This window comes from Acanthochromis polyacanthus, chromosome 12 (genome assembly GCF_021347895.1).
Source record: "Acanthochromis polyacanthus isolate Apoly-LR-REF ecotype Palm Island chromosome 12, KAUST_Apoly_ChrSc, whole genome shotgun sequence".
In the NCBI taxonomy this organism is placed as follows: Eukaryota; Metazoa; Chordata; class Actinopteri; family Pomacentridae; genus Acanthochromis; species Acanthochromis polyacanthus.
The window spans coordinates 1,182,923-1,196,137 of record NC_067124.1 but is presented as its reverse complement, the minus strand read 5'-3'; the positions used below and the strand labels follow the sequence as shown (position 1 = coordinate 1,196,137).

Below are 13,215 nucleotides of genomic sequence, written 5' to 3'. Positions count from 1 at the left end.
ACAGTGATGGATTGCCTACAGGCTTTGTTTTGACGTGTTAGCACATATTTCACCTGATCTTTGACATCATGCACCTGCCAGACACCAGCAGTGTCTCAACATAGAACAACCAAAGATTATAAGTAAATCTAAATGTGCTGCACATGTTGACTTATGCCCCTTTCAGAAATGCACTCCTTTCCAGTAATCTGACAGCAACTGAACGTGTTCTCTGTAAATGGTGCGACAGCAATCTCACTCGGTCGGATCTAGTAACATTTCTGTAATGAGTGCAATCTGAGCACATGAACAGAAAGGCATGCACAAGACAACAGCATACTTTGAGTTGTGTGAAGCTGTTTGGGGGAGGGTTTTTTCCACATTTCAGCACTAATAGTGCTCCAAAAAACATCAAAGTAAGTACAAAAGAACCACTTGGTGGATGGTGTTGTAGCCAACCCCTCATGTAAGACAAACATCCCAGGACTGTGGCTCACTCCATCACTGTGCTGGGTATGTCTGTATGAATCCATGAGGAACATTAACCGAAAAGTGACCGATGTCTGAATGAGAGATTGAGGTCACTTTGACAAACTGATGAAGCCAGCAAAGTTATGCATCCCATGTCTGAAGAGGGCTTCAAAGAGGAGTTTGAACCCAAAGGTTGAGGAACTGATCCGCAGTACTGTCATGCCTCACTGGGACCGCCGACCTTTACTTCTAGGGATGGATAATTAGAGGGTGCCACTACGATGAGCGCGGCTTGGAGAAGGGAGAAGCCACCTTTCCATGGCAGGGTCAACATTCGGCATGTCCAAGAACAGCTCTCAAAGCTTATTCAAGGCACCATTTATCTGAAGTTGACAAATTTCCTGGCAAGCCTTTGGCTAGTAATTGGAAGGAGGTGACCAAGTTCAACTGTAACCAAAAAAACCTAAAAAAAAACCCACAAAAAACAAAACCATTTTTATGTGATCCAGCACAGAAGCAGACTGATATCAGCGAGAGATTTTGGCAGTAAGTTCATCAAATGTAACAAATGGAAAAAAAGAAGTCGAGTGATTTTTGAGTGGTCTGATGTCGCTGACACTGTGCTGAACTGTTGACATGAGTCGTCTTTCTGTCCCAGATTATCTGCTGTTCATTGACTAAGCTCTCCTTTGTGTTATACAGACCCTCTTCTCTCAGGAGGGATTAGTCCTTGTGTATGGCTTTACAGTCCATGCTCGCAAGAGACACACAATGCATTCGTAACGGCTTCCTAACTTTTGGTGTACAAAACATTGATTAAAAAGATATATTTAACTGCCTTGCTGTGCTGGAGGGAGGTCAGTTTAATACATAACTTTTAGTGTCAAAAATGGAAGTGCAGCCTTTGTGGAAAGATAAACTTTAAAAAGTGGAACAAGGCCAGAGATCAACAACAGCCTCAACCTGTCTGAGGTAAAAGACAGCCAGCATTGAACTTGTGACAGCCCACCCAGGACACACACAAACAGCATATTGTCCAGAAAGACCTCACACTCTCCTTTTAGCATGAGTCACGGTGTGTTGAGGCTCCTCCTGGAGAAATAAGGCCCAGGAATACACAGACAGAAACACTCCAGGGAGATAACAGGGTTATCCAGTAAAAACTGAGCTCCCTGACAACATATTTACACTTCCTCAGGCTGTCTTTCTGTACCTCTGTCCCTGCAGATATGAACACGTCATTTGTGTGTACTGAATGTGAGCAAGAGATAAGAGCTGTCCAGATGGTGAGATTTTATTGCTGTTTTAACATGAGATTACACAGCGTCCACAGTCTGCTACAGAAAAGAAGAAACTACATACCTGCACAACCTGCTCATGCTGTGATCGATCAATTAGTTTAATACGAAGCTAATTCCAGAGGCTGATTAGCTTAACTTAGTATAACTACTAGAAATGCAGAAGCAGAATTTTATTTTTACACTTAGATTTTTATACAGATTAAATTAAAAAAGATGTTAAATATTGATCTTTTAAATGCTGGTAGGTGGATTTTGTTGCCTTCGGACAGAGCCAGTCCTGTGGTAGGCTATGCTAGCCGACTGTTGGCTCAAATGTCATATTTACTGTACAGATATGAGCAGGGTACTAATCTTCTCATCTAACTCTTGGCAAGAAAGCAAATAAGCCTATGTCCCAAAATGCATAACCACTGGTTTAAAGAAAAAACAAAGGTATGCTTCGGTCTGCCTGCTTCACTCTTTGGATGTCTGCCTCCCTGCCTCTCTCTCTACCCCCACATCCACTCAAGGACAAATATAATCCCATAATAACAGTCATTTTAATAATTAGCCAGAGCTACCACTACCTCACGGCCTCCCACCCCCATCTGCTCCCATCATGCCTAGAGAGTCGGGGCTGCAGAGGGTTACTGAGGGGCAGCAGCCGAGCCTCCCTCCCATATGAGTCCAGTCCAGAAGAACTACACATGTACACACACAGCCGGTCCATTTACCCCATTACATCTCATTTAGCCTGTCATCTCTTTAGAATAAGGGGAAAATGGAAAAGTCGGACACGGTCAGACTACAGTAAAATCTCTTTTATAGCTACTTATGAGTTGCATAAGCAGTAATATGTGTGTGTGCATGTGATAGCAGGCAGGTTTGTCCCTGTTTACATGTGTGTGTAAAACACTTCCTGATGGACCACTAATCATTAATGCTTGTGTCTGTTATAACATCAAAGGAATGTGTCTCAAAAATAAGCTAGTTGGCTTTATTTTTTAAAAGTTAGGAAGGCTGATGTATTTCTCATATCAATTGTTGGACAAGCTACTAAAAATGGAATAAATTACTTAGTGCATGTTGCTCAAACAGTTTGCGGCCGAGTGTGAAGTGGCAGGGATGTGGATCAGCACCTCCAAGTCCGAGGACATAGCTCTCTGCCCGAAACCTTTGGATTGATCCCTCCGAGTTGGGTTGGAGTTGCTTCCCCAAGCAAAGGAATTCAAGTATGTCAGGATCTTGTTCATGAGTGATGGGGAAAATGGAGCATGAGATGGACGGAGGATTGGTGCAGCGTCAGCAGTAATGTGGACGTTGTACCGAACTGTCGTGGTGAAGATGGAGCTGAGCCGCAAGCTAAAGCTCTTGATTTACCATCCATCTATGTTCCAGCCATCACCTATGATCATGAGCTCTGGGTAGTGACCCAAAGAATGAGATTGTGGGTACAAGCCACCAAAATGAGCTTCCTCCTGGCTGGGCTCAGCCTTACAGATAGGTTGAGAAGATCAAACATCTGCAGGGAGCTCCGAGTAGAGTCGCTGCTCTTTCACCTCTGAAGGAACCAGGTGAGGTGGTTTGGAAATTTGATTCGGATCCTCCAAGGAGACTTCCTTTGGAGGTTTTCTGAACACATCTGCTTTGGAGGAGACCCTGGGGTAGACCCAGAATCCGCTGGTGGGATTTTGTAACTCATCTGGGGCCTCATTTATAAAGCTTGCGTAAGCACAAAACAGGGCTAGAAAGTTATGTACGCCACTTTCTATGCAAAGATTGTGATTTATAAAAACAAACTTAGCGTGAGAATGTGCGCACCGGTGCGCCAACCTTGATGCTTGCTATAGCACATTTTGGAGACAGAGGGAACGGCAGTGCCGGAGGGTGAAGTGGTGAATTGAAACCAGATTGATCTCAAACCTTTATTGTTATCACATATTAGACTTGTAGAGTCGGATAATCATAAACCCTCATTGTTGTAGATGTTCCTACAGTGGGACATTCGGCTGACGACTGTATTTGCAGAACTATGTTCATATATCAAACATCTTCAAATGATATAGAGCGGTGAGTGGCACTGATTGATTATTAATTTGGAAAAGGCCTGTGACAATCAGTCCAATCGCTGATCAAGTGGATAAATAGCGGGTGACAGCCGTGCGTAATGTGGCACAATGGATGCACTGGAATTACTGGAAGATCACGTTAAGAATGGAGAGAGATTTTAGGATCACGGGGATTTGCCCATGACGATGACTGGCTAATAAGCAGATTCAGATTCCCGAGAGCAGTGCTCTTGGATCTATGTGCTGAACTGGGCCGTCTTAGACCGACCCCCCCGCACAAACCACGCCATCCCGGTACAGACACAGGAGCTGACGACTCGGGGGTTTCTGTTGACACCTGCTCCTTCCAGCGTTAAGTGGCCGACAGGTATGTGTTTTATATGAAGAATATATGAGGTTACATTTGTTGTCTAAATCCTATCTGGGTCTGATATACAGTTAAATGATGTCCTTTAGGTCTGGGATATCACAACCATCCCTCAGCGCAATAATGCCAGCTGCTTTGGATGACATTCTAAACATGACCAGTCAATACATCAGGTTTCCTTACACTGTGGGTGAACAGGCCAACATTAAACGGCAATTTGCAGCGATGTCCGGTTTCCCAAATGTAATCGGCGTAACTGACTGCACTCATGTAGCTGTAAGGGCTCCAAGTGAAGATGAATTTGTCTGTGTGAACCGAAAAAATGTACATTCAATCAGTGTACAAATTATTTGTACATCAGACATGATCATAACAAATTTAGTGGCAGGGTGGCCTGGGTCAACACATGATTCATTCATCCTGACGCACAGCAGAGAAAAGACTGCAGGGGGCGCTGCGTAAAATGCCGTGGATCAGCAGCTTATTCTTTACAGATACATTCATGAGTTACTTTGCATTGACCATTCATGGTAAAATGTGGGCGTGTTGTGGGCGGAATGTGAGGTGGATCCACCTGTGCAATCTTCCAGCTGGTGTGTGATTTATAAAGGGGAAATTGCATGCAGCTGTGTGTACGCACAGTTTTATAAATCAGAATATTTTTTGGCATACGCCCATTTCAGATTTTCGCCGTAGTCAAACTTTTAGTATGGATCCTACGCAATGTTTTATAAATGAGGCCCCAGGTCTGGGAATGAAGGAGTTTCTTGGATGAGAGGTGAAACGTCTTCAACAACCTAGAAGAGAAGCTCCTCTACCCAGACATACTCCTCACTGATTAACACTGAATAGTAAAACAATAGAAGCAGGGGGAAACAGTTGGCTACATGGCTGTTTTCAAACTTTAAGACTTCTCCTGTTAGCACCTGAAGGTAATTAATGAACATTTTAACTCTCATTTGCTTAAACAGAAAATGAAATTCCATCCAAAAATCATGTGTTTTTATAGGAAAACTATGTGCTATAATTATTTTTGGTCGAATAACACGTCATCTACTTCAACGGAGCACTTCCAAGTTAAACCTATTTGGACAGAAGCAGGCCTTTTCCATTCTCTGTGCTAAGCTAGGCTAAAGGCCTTGCAGTTCATGAGTGTGGTCGCCAACTTCACATCAAATCTTTGGGAAGAAGTTGAGTATTTTTACATCTGAACATATTTCACATATTACATAAGGACTTAAGCTAAGATTTAAGTGTAACTGGGAGAGTCCAATTGTTGCAGACTAACCATCCACAAACTCCTTGGTTATGCTCCGTGAGAAACACTTACACAAGGTAGAAGTATTTCTCTTCTTTTGAGTTTAACTGCAGGTATGAAGCCATTTTGGGACACGTGCATGTATGGATATAGCTTGTTAAAGTTGTGTTGTGATGCCCATAAATGTCTGAAAGTGCTTCAGTGCACCCTAGAATCTGCAGATGGGATTGTCACCCTAAACCAAACTCATTCAAACAGAGCAGGAGATTCAATGTCGAAACTTAGAATGAATGAAGATGCCAGGACAGGGACAGGTCAAAAGGTAGAGCTGTAGAAAGTAGGTCTATAAAGATAAAAAGGTGAGGTTGAGGCCTTGGCAGAATGAGACACAATTTTAGTTCTAATGGCAAGAAAAGGACTAATGTAGCAAAGAAATATCTTTTATGAGCTTTCTGGGAAGTCAGCAGAGTTTCAGTTATTTTAATGCAGTTTGTCTTTGAGCCTAAGGACTTTGATGAAGTGTGTGTTGGCAGGATGCTGTCAGAAAGTAACTCCAGTCCTTTAAAGATGACATCACCTGCACGACCTCCAAGTTCTTCTTCATCTCTCTCCAGTCTAACGTCTCTTCAAATTTCTTTCTGCTACCTAACATTTGTTGTTCACTTTTACTTGCAAACGCATCTAACCTCTGAAACACCTCTCATCCTTAATCCACTTGAGACATCTGCTTGGAATGAACCTGAGCTCCAGGAACTGAGTCATCTGAAGACTGTCTTGGAAAAGGAAGGACAGCTTCTGACAGACGGAGCTCAGCTGTGTCAGGCACACACACATCTGAGGCTGCCACGCCCTTGGCCGTGACCAGGAGCTGTGTATATATAGAAGTGCACACAGACTATTCTTAGTGTGTTTAAGGCTGCAGACACACGAGTTTGGATCATCTCTCAGAGACGCTGACATGCAGAACTGGGACCACAGGTGAATGACTGCAGCTCTGTTGGCTGCTACTTTCACAGGTTGGCAGAGGGGAGAGGTGCTTTCCCAACTGGCATCCATCAATGGAGCTGCTTACCTCACTTATGTAGAGGGTGTTTCCTAGTTGTAAAGATTTGTTTTCTTTTTGTTGGCTGATTTCTGAGGACCTACATGGCTTGGGTGGATTAACCACTTCATCCCTACACCATTTGCTTTGAATTTCTGCCTTAAAAACTGAGCCAAATTCCCGCAGCAACAGCTCCACAACTGTAAGGCCAAAATGAACAACACTGGGCTCCATGGATTTTGATGTTTAATAAAACTACTTCTCCCCATCACCAGGGAGAGATTTGAAAATGTTCAGCAAGATTAGATTCCAAAATAAAGGGTAAATATCACTCTATAACAAGGTGTCAGTGTCCATGATATATTTTATATCTGTTCTAAAATTTCTAAAACTGTTGCTCCCAAAGTGGATGCAACAGAAATGAAGCACATCAGCGCTGCATTCATTTTAGTCAGAGCTGCCTCTCTATCTTTGCCATGTGGAGCGCCAAGTGTAACAAGTAGGTTCTCTGTCTCTTTGTAGCAATGATACTTAAGACCCTCTTTCCTGAAAATAAACTTTTTTACCTCGTGAACATGTCCATATGATGTTCTCTATATGCTGTCAGACAAATCATACATAAACTAGACAGTCAATGTCTTAGTTGAGTATTTCCACAATAAAACTGCAGCGTATTGATTACAGTCACAAAAACACAGACTTTCAGTGTTTCAAAAGCAACGAACCTAAGAAAACTTGGGGGAGGGGTTTTCTCCATCATTGCTCTCCGTGTTTGTGGTTTGAAAATGCATGTGAGCTCGTTAGCTGCAGTGAGCAGCTATGGGGTGGCTGGAGACAGAGGTAGGGACTTCACAGAGTCAGATATTTTAAAATAGGCAATGTATAGGGTGACATCCAACCCAGTTTCAGTCAAGAAGGGATTATTTTCATGGGGAAAAAACATTCTAAGTCTTTAAGGGTAAATCAATGACTGGAGAGGGAGAGGAAAAATCATCTTTAGATTTCCTTGATACAATGCTCTGCACATAATACATCCTTCAGGCATTTTGTTTTTGACCAGGAAACCAACTTACAAAATAGTTCAATCTGATTAGTGACATTAAAACTACATGAACTACATAAAGACTATTCAATGATAAACACTAATGTTCAAAAGTTTGGAGTCTCTTCGAAATGTCCTTATTTTTGAAAAAAAACATTTTTTTAATGAAGATGACATTAAATGAATAAATCCAGTGTAGACATTGTTAATGTAATAAATGACTATTCTAGCTGGAAATATCTCCATAGGGATACAGAGGAACATTTCCAGCAACCTATTTGTCTGTATAAGACACTACTGCACTTCTGCTGTCTGTCTAAATGTTGCATTTAATAAGTTCAGAGTTTAGACTCCGGCAAACAACCGAAAGTAACTAACAAAACATCAGCTCCTGCAAACTCATCATCAAACCCAGATTATATTTATTACCCACCAATAATGCTTCAAACCTTTTACTGACTCCGTCTTTATCGTAGTAAAGTTACATTTTAATTCACACCACGTTTGACACTGTAGAGCGAAATGAATCAGGCAAAACTTAACATACAAAAAAAGTGTTTTGTGATCTTAGAGAGGTCAGTGTGGTTGTCCATCAAGTAGAACACAAACTGTGTCTTGTGTGCTCTCTGTAATATGGACAGGTGAATATTAGTGGTGAAATGTCTGATGTTCACATTGTATCCTGTGTGCAGAAAAAAGCCAGGGCAACATATGCAACAGTTTTCCATGAAGAAAGGGTTCCTCTTATTTGGCAGAGATTTGTTTGGGCAGCGTGAGAAAGATCCTGAAAGCGGATGTTGACATGACAGCCTGAGTTAATGCTGCATGCTGCTGACGTGCTTTGCAAATGTTTGATGTTTAAAGTTTGCATTCACTCAGTGAGCTGAGTTTCTCCTGTGAATGTCGAACTACAGAGCAGCTCATACAGTGTGGCAGGGCATTCCTTTCTTTGCCATATTTCATTCACAAAAACTGCTTGTGAGCCATACCTGTTGGAAAGAGCAGGTCTGCCTTTTTCAACATCAGATTAACTCCTCATCTGAACTGTGCTTATCAAACACTTCAGAATGCAGTGACACAGGAGGATTGGAGTGATCTAGTTTGACAGTTGGTTTCATTGTCATCAAAGAACGAAGTGGATCAAGAGTACTTCTGGACTGGATGCAGGAAGATGACATGCTGTTCACAAAGTTCCACTGATGTGAAAATACAATTGATTGATTTTTTAAAAAAAAGACGGCTGTCATATTTCCAAGTTTTAGGAGAACTATCTCCAAAAATCAGTCTTAACAAGCAGTTTAATGACGACAGTTCATACCTCATTGTCTGTGCCCACGTCCAGCATGACAGGTAGGCACTGCTGTGGCGGCATCCCTCCACAGGCTGTGTAGAGGGCCAGCTTTCCAACGGGGATGCCCATGCCATAGCAGCCCAGGTCTCCCAGCCCCAGGATCCTCTCTCCATCTGTCACGCACACTGCCTGTCAATCGATACAACAGTCAGCTAGACAGCAGAGCAGAAATATCAGCAAAGACAATCACTTTTTGGATTTCTACATTTGTAATAACTTAGTTAGATTTCATTTAATTTGAAAATAAATAGAGCAGCAGTCCAAATATCCCCCAGCTCATCCCTTCTTCATCAAAACAAGTCCACCCTGCTACAAAGAAACATGTTTTTTCCCCTCAGTGTAAGCCAGGCACTCCTCCTACACCCTACTGGCTTTCCACTCACTAGTCACTGTACTCATTCAGCGATAAGTTCCTCCTCTGGGCTGATTCCACAGCATGAAACTAATCAATTGTGTAATACTTAATATCAACAACAGAAGAGTTTAATGCAAAACGTTTCCAATTCCGACAGTTTTCCACCATTAGTCTGATGCAAAAACCCCTGGCACAACGGTTTAACAGTCGAGTTCCTCTCACATTCTGACAGGTTTAAAGAGTGCCGTTGGGCTGAATGCTTAAAATGCATACCAACTATACTTAGCACCATTAGCAGCTAGCATTTTTTCCATCACTTGTTAATTTGTGACAGAGAAGCTGCCAAAGCTTATCGGTGGATGACTACCTTGGCTCCCATTTGCCCTGTCTCCACTGAAATGCTAAAAGTAGGGCATATTAGGTGAGTTTATGATAAGACCACCCCGGCAAAGAGAAACGGCATGTCAGCGCTGGGGTAAATGCCCTGCTGTTGACAGCTGAGAACAGGTGGCTGAGGCTGCAGGTATATTCGACATGCCAGGAATGCCTGCTGGTGTCGTCATTCTAAATATGGCCAGATTATGACTTGCACATAGTTGCACCATACACAAGATTAATGGAATAATTCAGGTTTTTGGGAAATCGGCAGTCTGGCAGGTCGAGAGAATCCAAAGTAAAATCTTCCATCACAGACCACTGGATTTAAAGCAGTGATTGGTTTAGTCAGAGCATTTTAATCTATAGGAAATATCAAGTATAGTTCACGTTATTGTGACACAGTATTAAATGGATAACCATGTATGCAACAAGTCTAAAAAAATAAGACTATGGCTTGCACAGTCTTATTTTTAGTATATTTTAAAAATGAGTACTTCAGTACTTCAGAATCATATTCTGTGTAAAATGTCAACCAAAATCAAACAAAACAATAATGCTAAGCTATTTTAGTGCGAGTATGTCTTTAAGGATTGCATACTGACAATACAATGATAATTACCAGGAACTGCTTTCACTCATACTTTACCTAAAAGTTGAGAAACTAGTTGTAATAATCTCTTTAGGGAGTGGAGCTGCACAGAGGTAATCTATGTCTTCCTACATTCCATTAATATGTCTTCAATATGTGTCCTACTTTTTGTCTTTTCTCTCTTTTTGCCAGCAAATATTTTGAAGCTTGGTGTTGTATTTCAGTCTAAATTCTACAAAAGCGCAAAAACAAAAACACATTAGTCCACACTGAGTACTGACACGTAAAGGCCTGAAACCTATTAATTTATAGTTAAATTGGTTTTTCAAAAGACATATTTTTTCTAAAAGAGAAGGTCACAGTAGGTTTTTGCAAACCTGACTCAAACAGGAGAAAGTAGCTTTAATTTTCAGGAATCCTTTCCATTTTCCATCGTTTGCATTAATTTATGCCACCAACATCATATATTAGATAGGATCAAAAGTTGTTGTCCAAGGCAACAGCGTGTAGACTATTAGAAAAACAGCATAAGAAGAAATTCACCACGCCTGACATACGTCAGCGGGGTTACTGCATTCGCTTCGGTATCTGGCTGGCTAAGTATGTATGTGGGTATGTCCTGTCAGATATCTCTGCAAGTGCTGAAGTCAGGATAATCAAACTTGGCACTGAAGGTCAGTCTAAGGTCCCCTGCTCACTTGTGGAGTTACAAGTCAGCAGATCAAGTAGGAAGGGAGATACGTAGGATGATCAAAATTGATACAGAGTATAATGCATGGCAGGGTTTTTGCCAGTAGAGGGCATGGTTCTGCCCTCTACTGAGGGCTCGTCTAGTTATACATCAAGAATGGACTGCAGTGGAACCCAAAAGCTAATTATTAATGTGGCATTATTTTTGTATCTGTGCCCTCATAACTCTACTAATGTTATCTGACAATGACACAGAAATCTTTAACTAATCCGTGGATCCAGACTATAAGCCGCCTCACTGTCAAAATCTAATCACTTGGTTCTTATGTCATTTCTGACCTTCCTTGAAATTTTCATCCAAATCCATTGGTCTGTTATTGAGTATTGTTGCTAACAGACAGGCAGACAGACACCCATTGTCACATGACTCCGCTGAAGCTCTGCCTCCTTGGTGGAGTAATAGCAATGGAATAATTGAAATTTTCATCTAAATCCGTCTGTTTTTGAGTAATGCTGCTAACGGACAGGCAGACAGACAGACAGACAGACAGACGCTAATCATCACATAACTCCACCGCGTTCCTTGGCAGAGTAATGAATGACATCGAAGAAGGAGCTGAAGCCACTGTCTGTGTAGTGCTACTTACCCTGATGTCCTTTTCCGGCCAGTTCTGGAGCACTGAAGCAATGTGGCCACGATCATGAATAGTGATGAACAGCCCCCTGGAACACAGGAAAACAGAAGCCCGTAAGTTGCAGATGAAAGACACATTTTTTACATATGAGATATCAGTCAGTTTACCAGAACAGATCCTGTGCTCTTCTTCTTCCACACTCCTCAAATTTAATGTCAAGCTCAACTCTAATAAAGCAAAATGTCACTAAAATAATCTTGGCAAAACAAAGGCAACACATCAACACTTTGTACTTTAAAAAAATCTTATCTAAGATTTGAAAGGAAAACAGCTCTAAGCTGTAGCTCAGAGACTGTTTGAAGTTAAGCTGCTATTTCTTTTCTGCCTTTCTTTATTGAATTTTGATGGCACCTGTGACTTTAATGTTGAGCCCAGAGCTTCAGCAGGGACTTTGCTTTGGACCCTTGAGGCTCTCCAAAAATTCATTCTTCTCCCTATCACCCCAGCTCCAACCAAACCTCCCCCCTTTTCTTGCTCACTGGCATCAGTGTCCTTTGACCTGTGACAATCCCAGGATAAAAAGATCATCTCAATGTGTGGGCTCCAGCTGCAGCCTCCCTTCAACCCAACACATGCATCTGGTTATAGTACTGAGGGCAACGACCCCTTTATCAGCCAGCAACAGTAAAAATGTCACTTTTATCAAGAATCTATTCATAAACTTACAGTATTTCTTAAGTCTGTGCTGGAGGAGGAAAAAACAGAGGAATGGACACACATCAAGAATGGCCTCAAAATACTCAGTGAAAGAATAATTTACAGGAACGGCTGGGTCTGCAAAGACTTTAACGTAACCAGTAAAAAGATTTAGCTCCTCCCCAAAACATTAATGTGAAACTGTCAGCTTTTGGGAAACACTTTAGAAACCATTCACAGCAGCATGATTAAAACAAGAGACTAGCCTTCTGAAACCTGAAAGAACAGTTGGTTAATTTAGCATTTAGTTGATTTCCCAAAAACAAGTAAAACTATTCTACTGGTATTTAAATTATCTACAATTTTTGGGGAGACATTATTTCTGTTTTTTGTTTTAAGTTGGTCACCCACATGTTTGTAGCTGAATATTCAGAAAAAAATCCAATTTAGGAAAGTACATCAAAACATCATCTGCTGGAATATACTGACATTTACCTGTAGACACCTGTGGCTATTATTTGTTCTGTTAAATATAAAAAGAAGTCAGAAATGGAGTCCTGTCATGTACCTCCTCAAAATCAATTCATCATATAGAAAATTACAATTATTTTGGGGGATGTTTACCAACAGAATTTTTTTATGATATTAATTTCAATTTCCAATCAGTGTCTGGTTTCAACTTTTCCAGTATCAGGACTCGATGCTTACATCAGTGAAAACTTAACGTTTGCAGATTTTATCAGTTGTCCATGATCCAACAAAATATTTTTTTAAAAAATCAACAAGTGATGTGTAAATGAAAACAATTAAAAAATTTTTTTTTTTATTTAACCTTAATTTTTCCAGGTAAGTTAGTAGAAAACTGGTTCTCAGTTACATTAACGACCTGGTCAAGAGGCAACAAGATGAAGAAAAACAGATCTTTAGCTGCTACCCTACAAGAAAAAAGGAGATGGAGGGATAGAAGATGAAGAAATAGAGCATGACTGACGGATGGAAAGCCTTTGAAGGCG

At 41.2% G+C, this 13,215-nt stretch overlaps 1 protein-coding gene across 1 annotated transcript in view; it reads right to left on the bottom strand.

The window, feature by feature from the left end:
• The window catches only part of me1 (malic enzyme 1, NADP(+)-dependent, cytosolic), a 108,557-nt gene that overhangs the window by 25,317 nt on the left and 70,025 nt on the right, over positions 1–13,215 (bottom strand). The window contains exons 4-5 of the mRNA XM_022204918.2: positions 11,519–11,594; positions 8,827–8,988 (exon numbers count right to left, since the gene is read on the bottom strand). Of these exons, the coding sequence (XP_022060610.1) occupies positions 8,827–8,988; positions 11,519–11,594 (238 nt within the window). The remainder of the gene's footprint in view (positions 1–8,826; positions 8,989–11,518; positions 11,595–13,215) is intronic.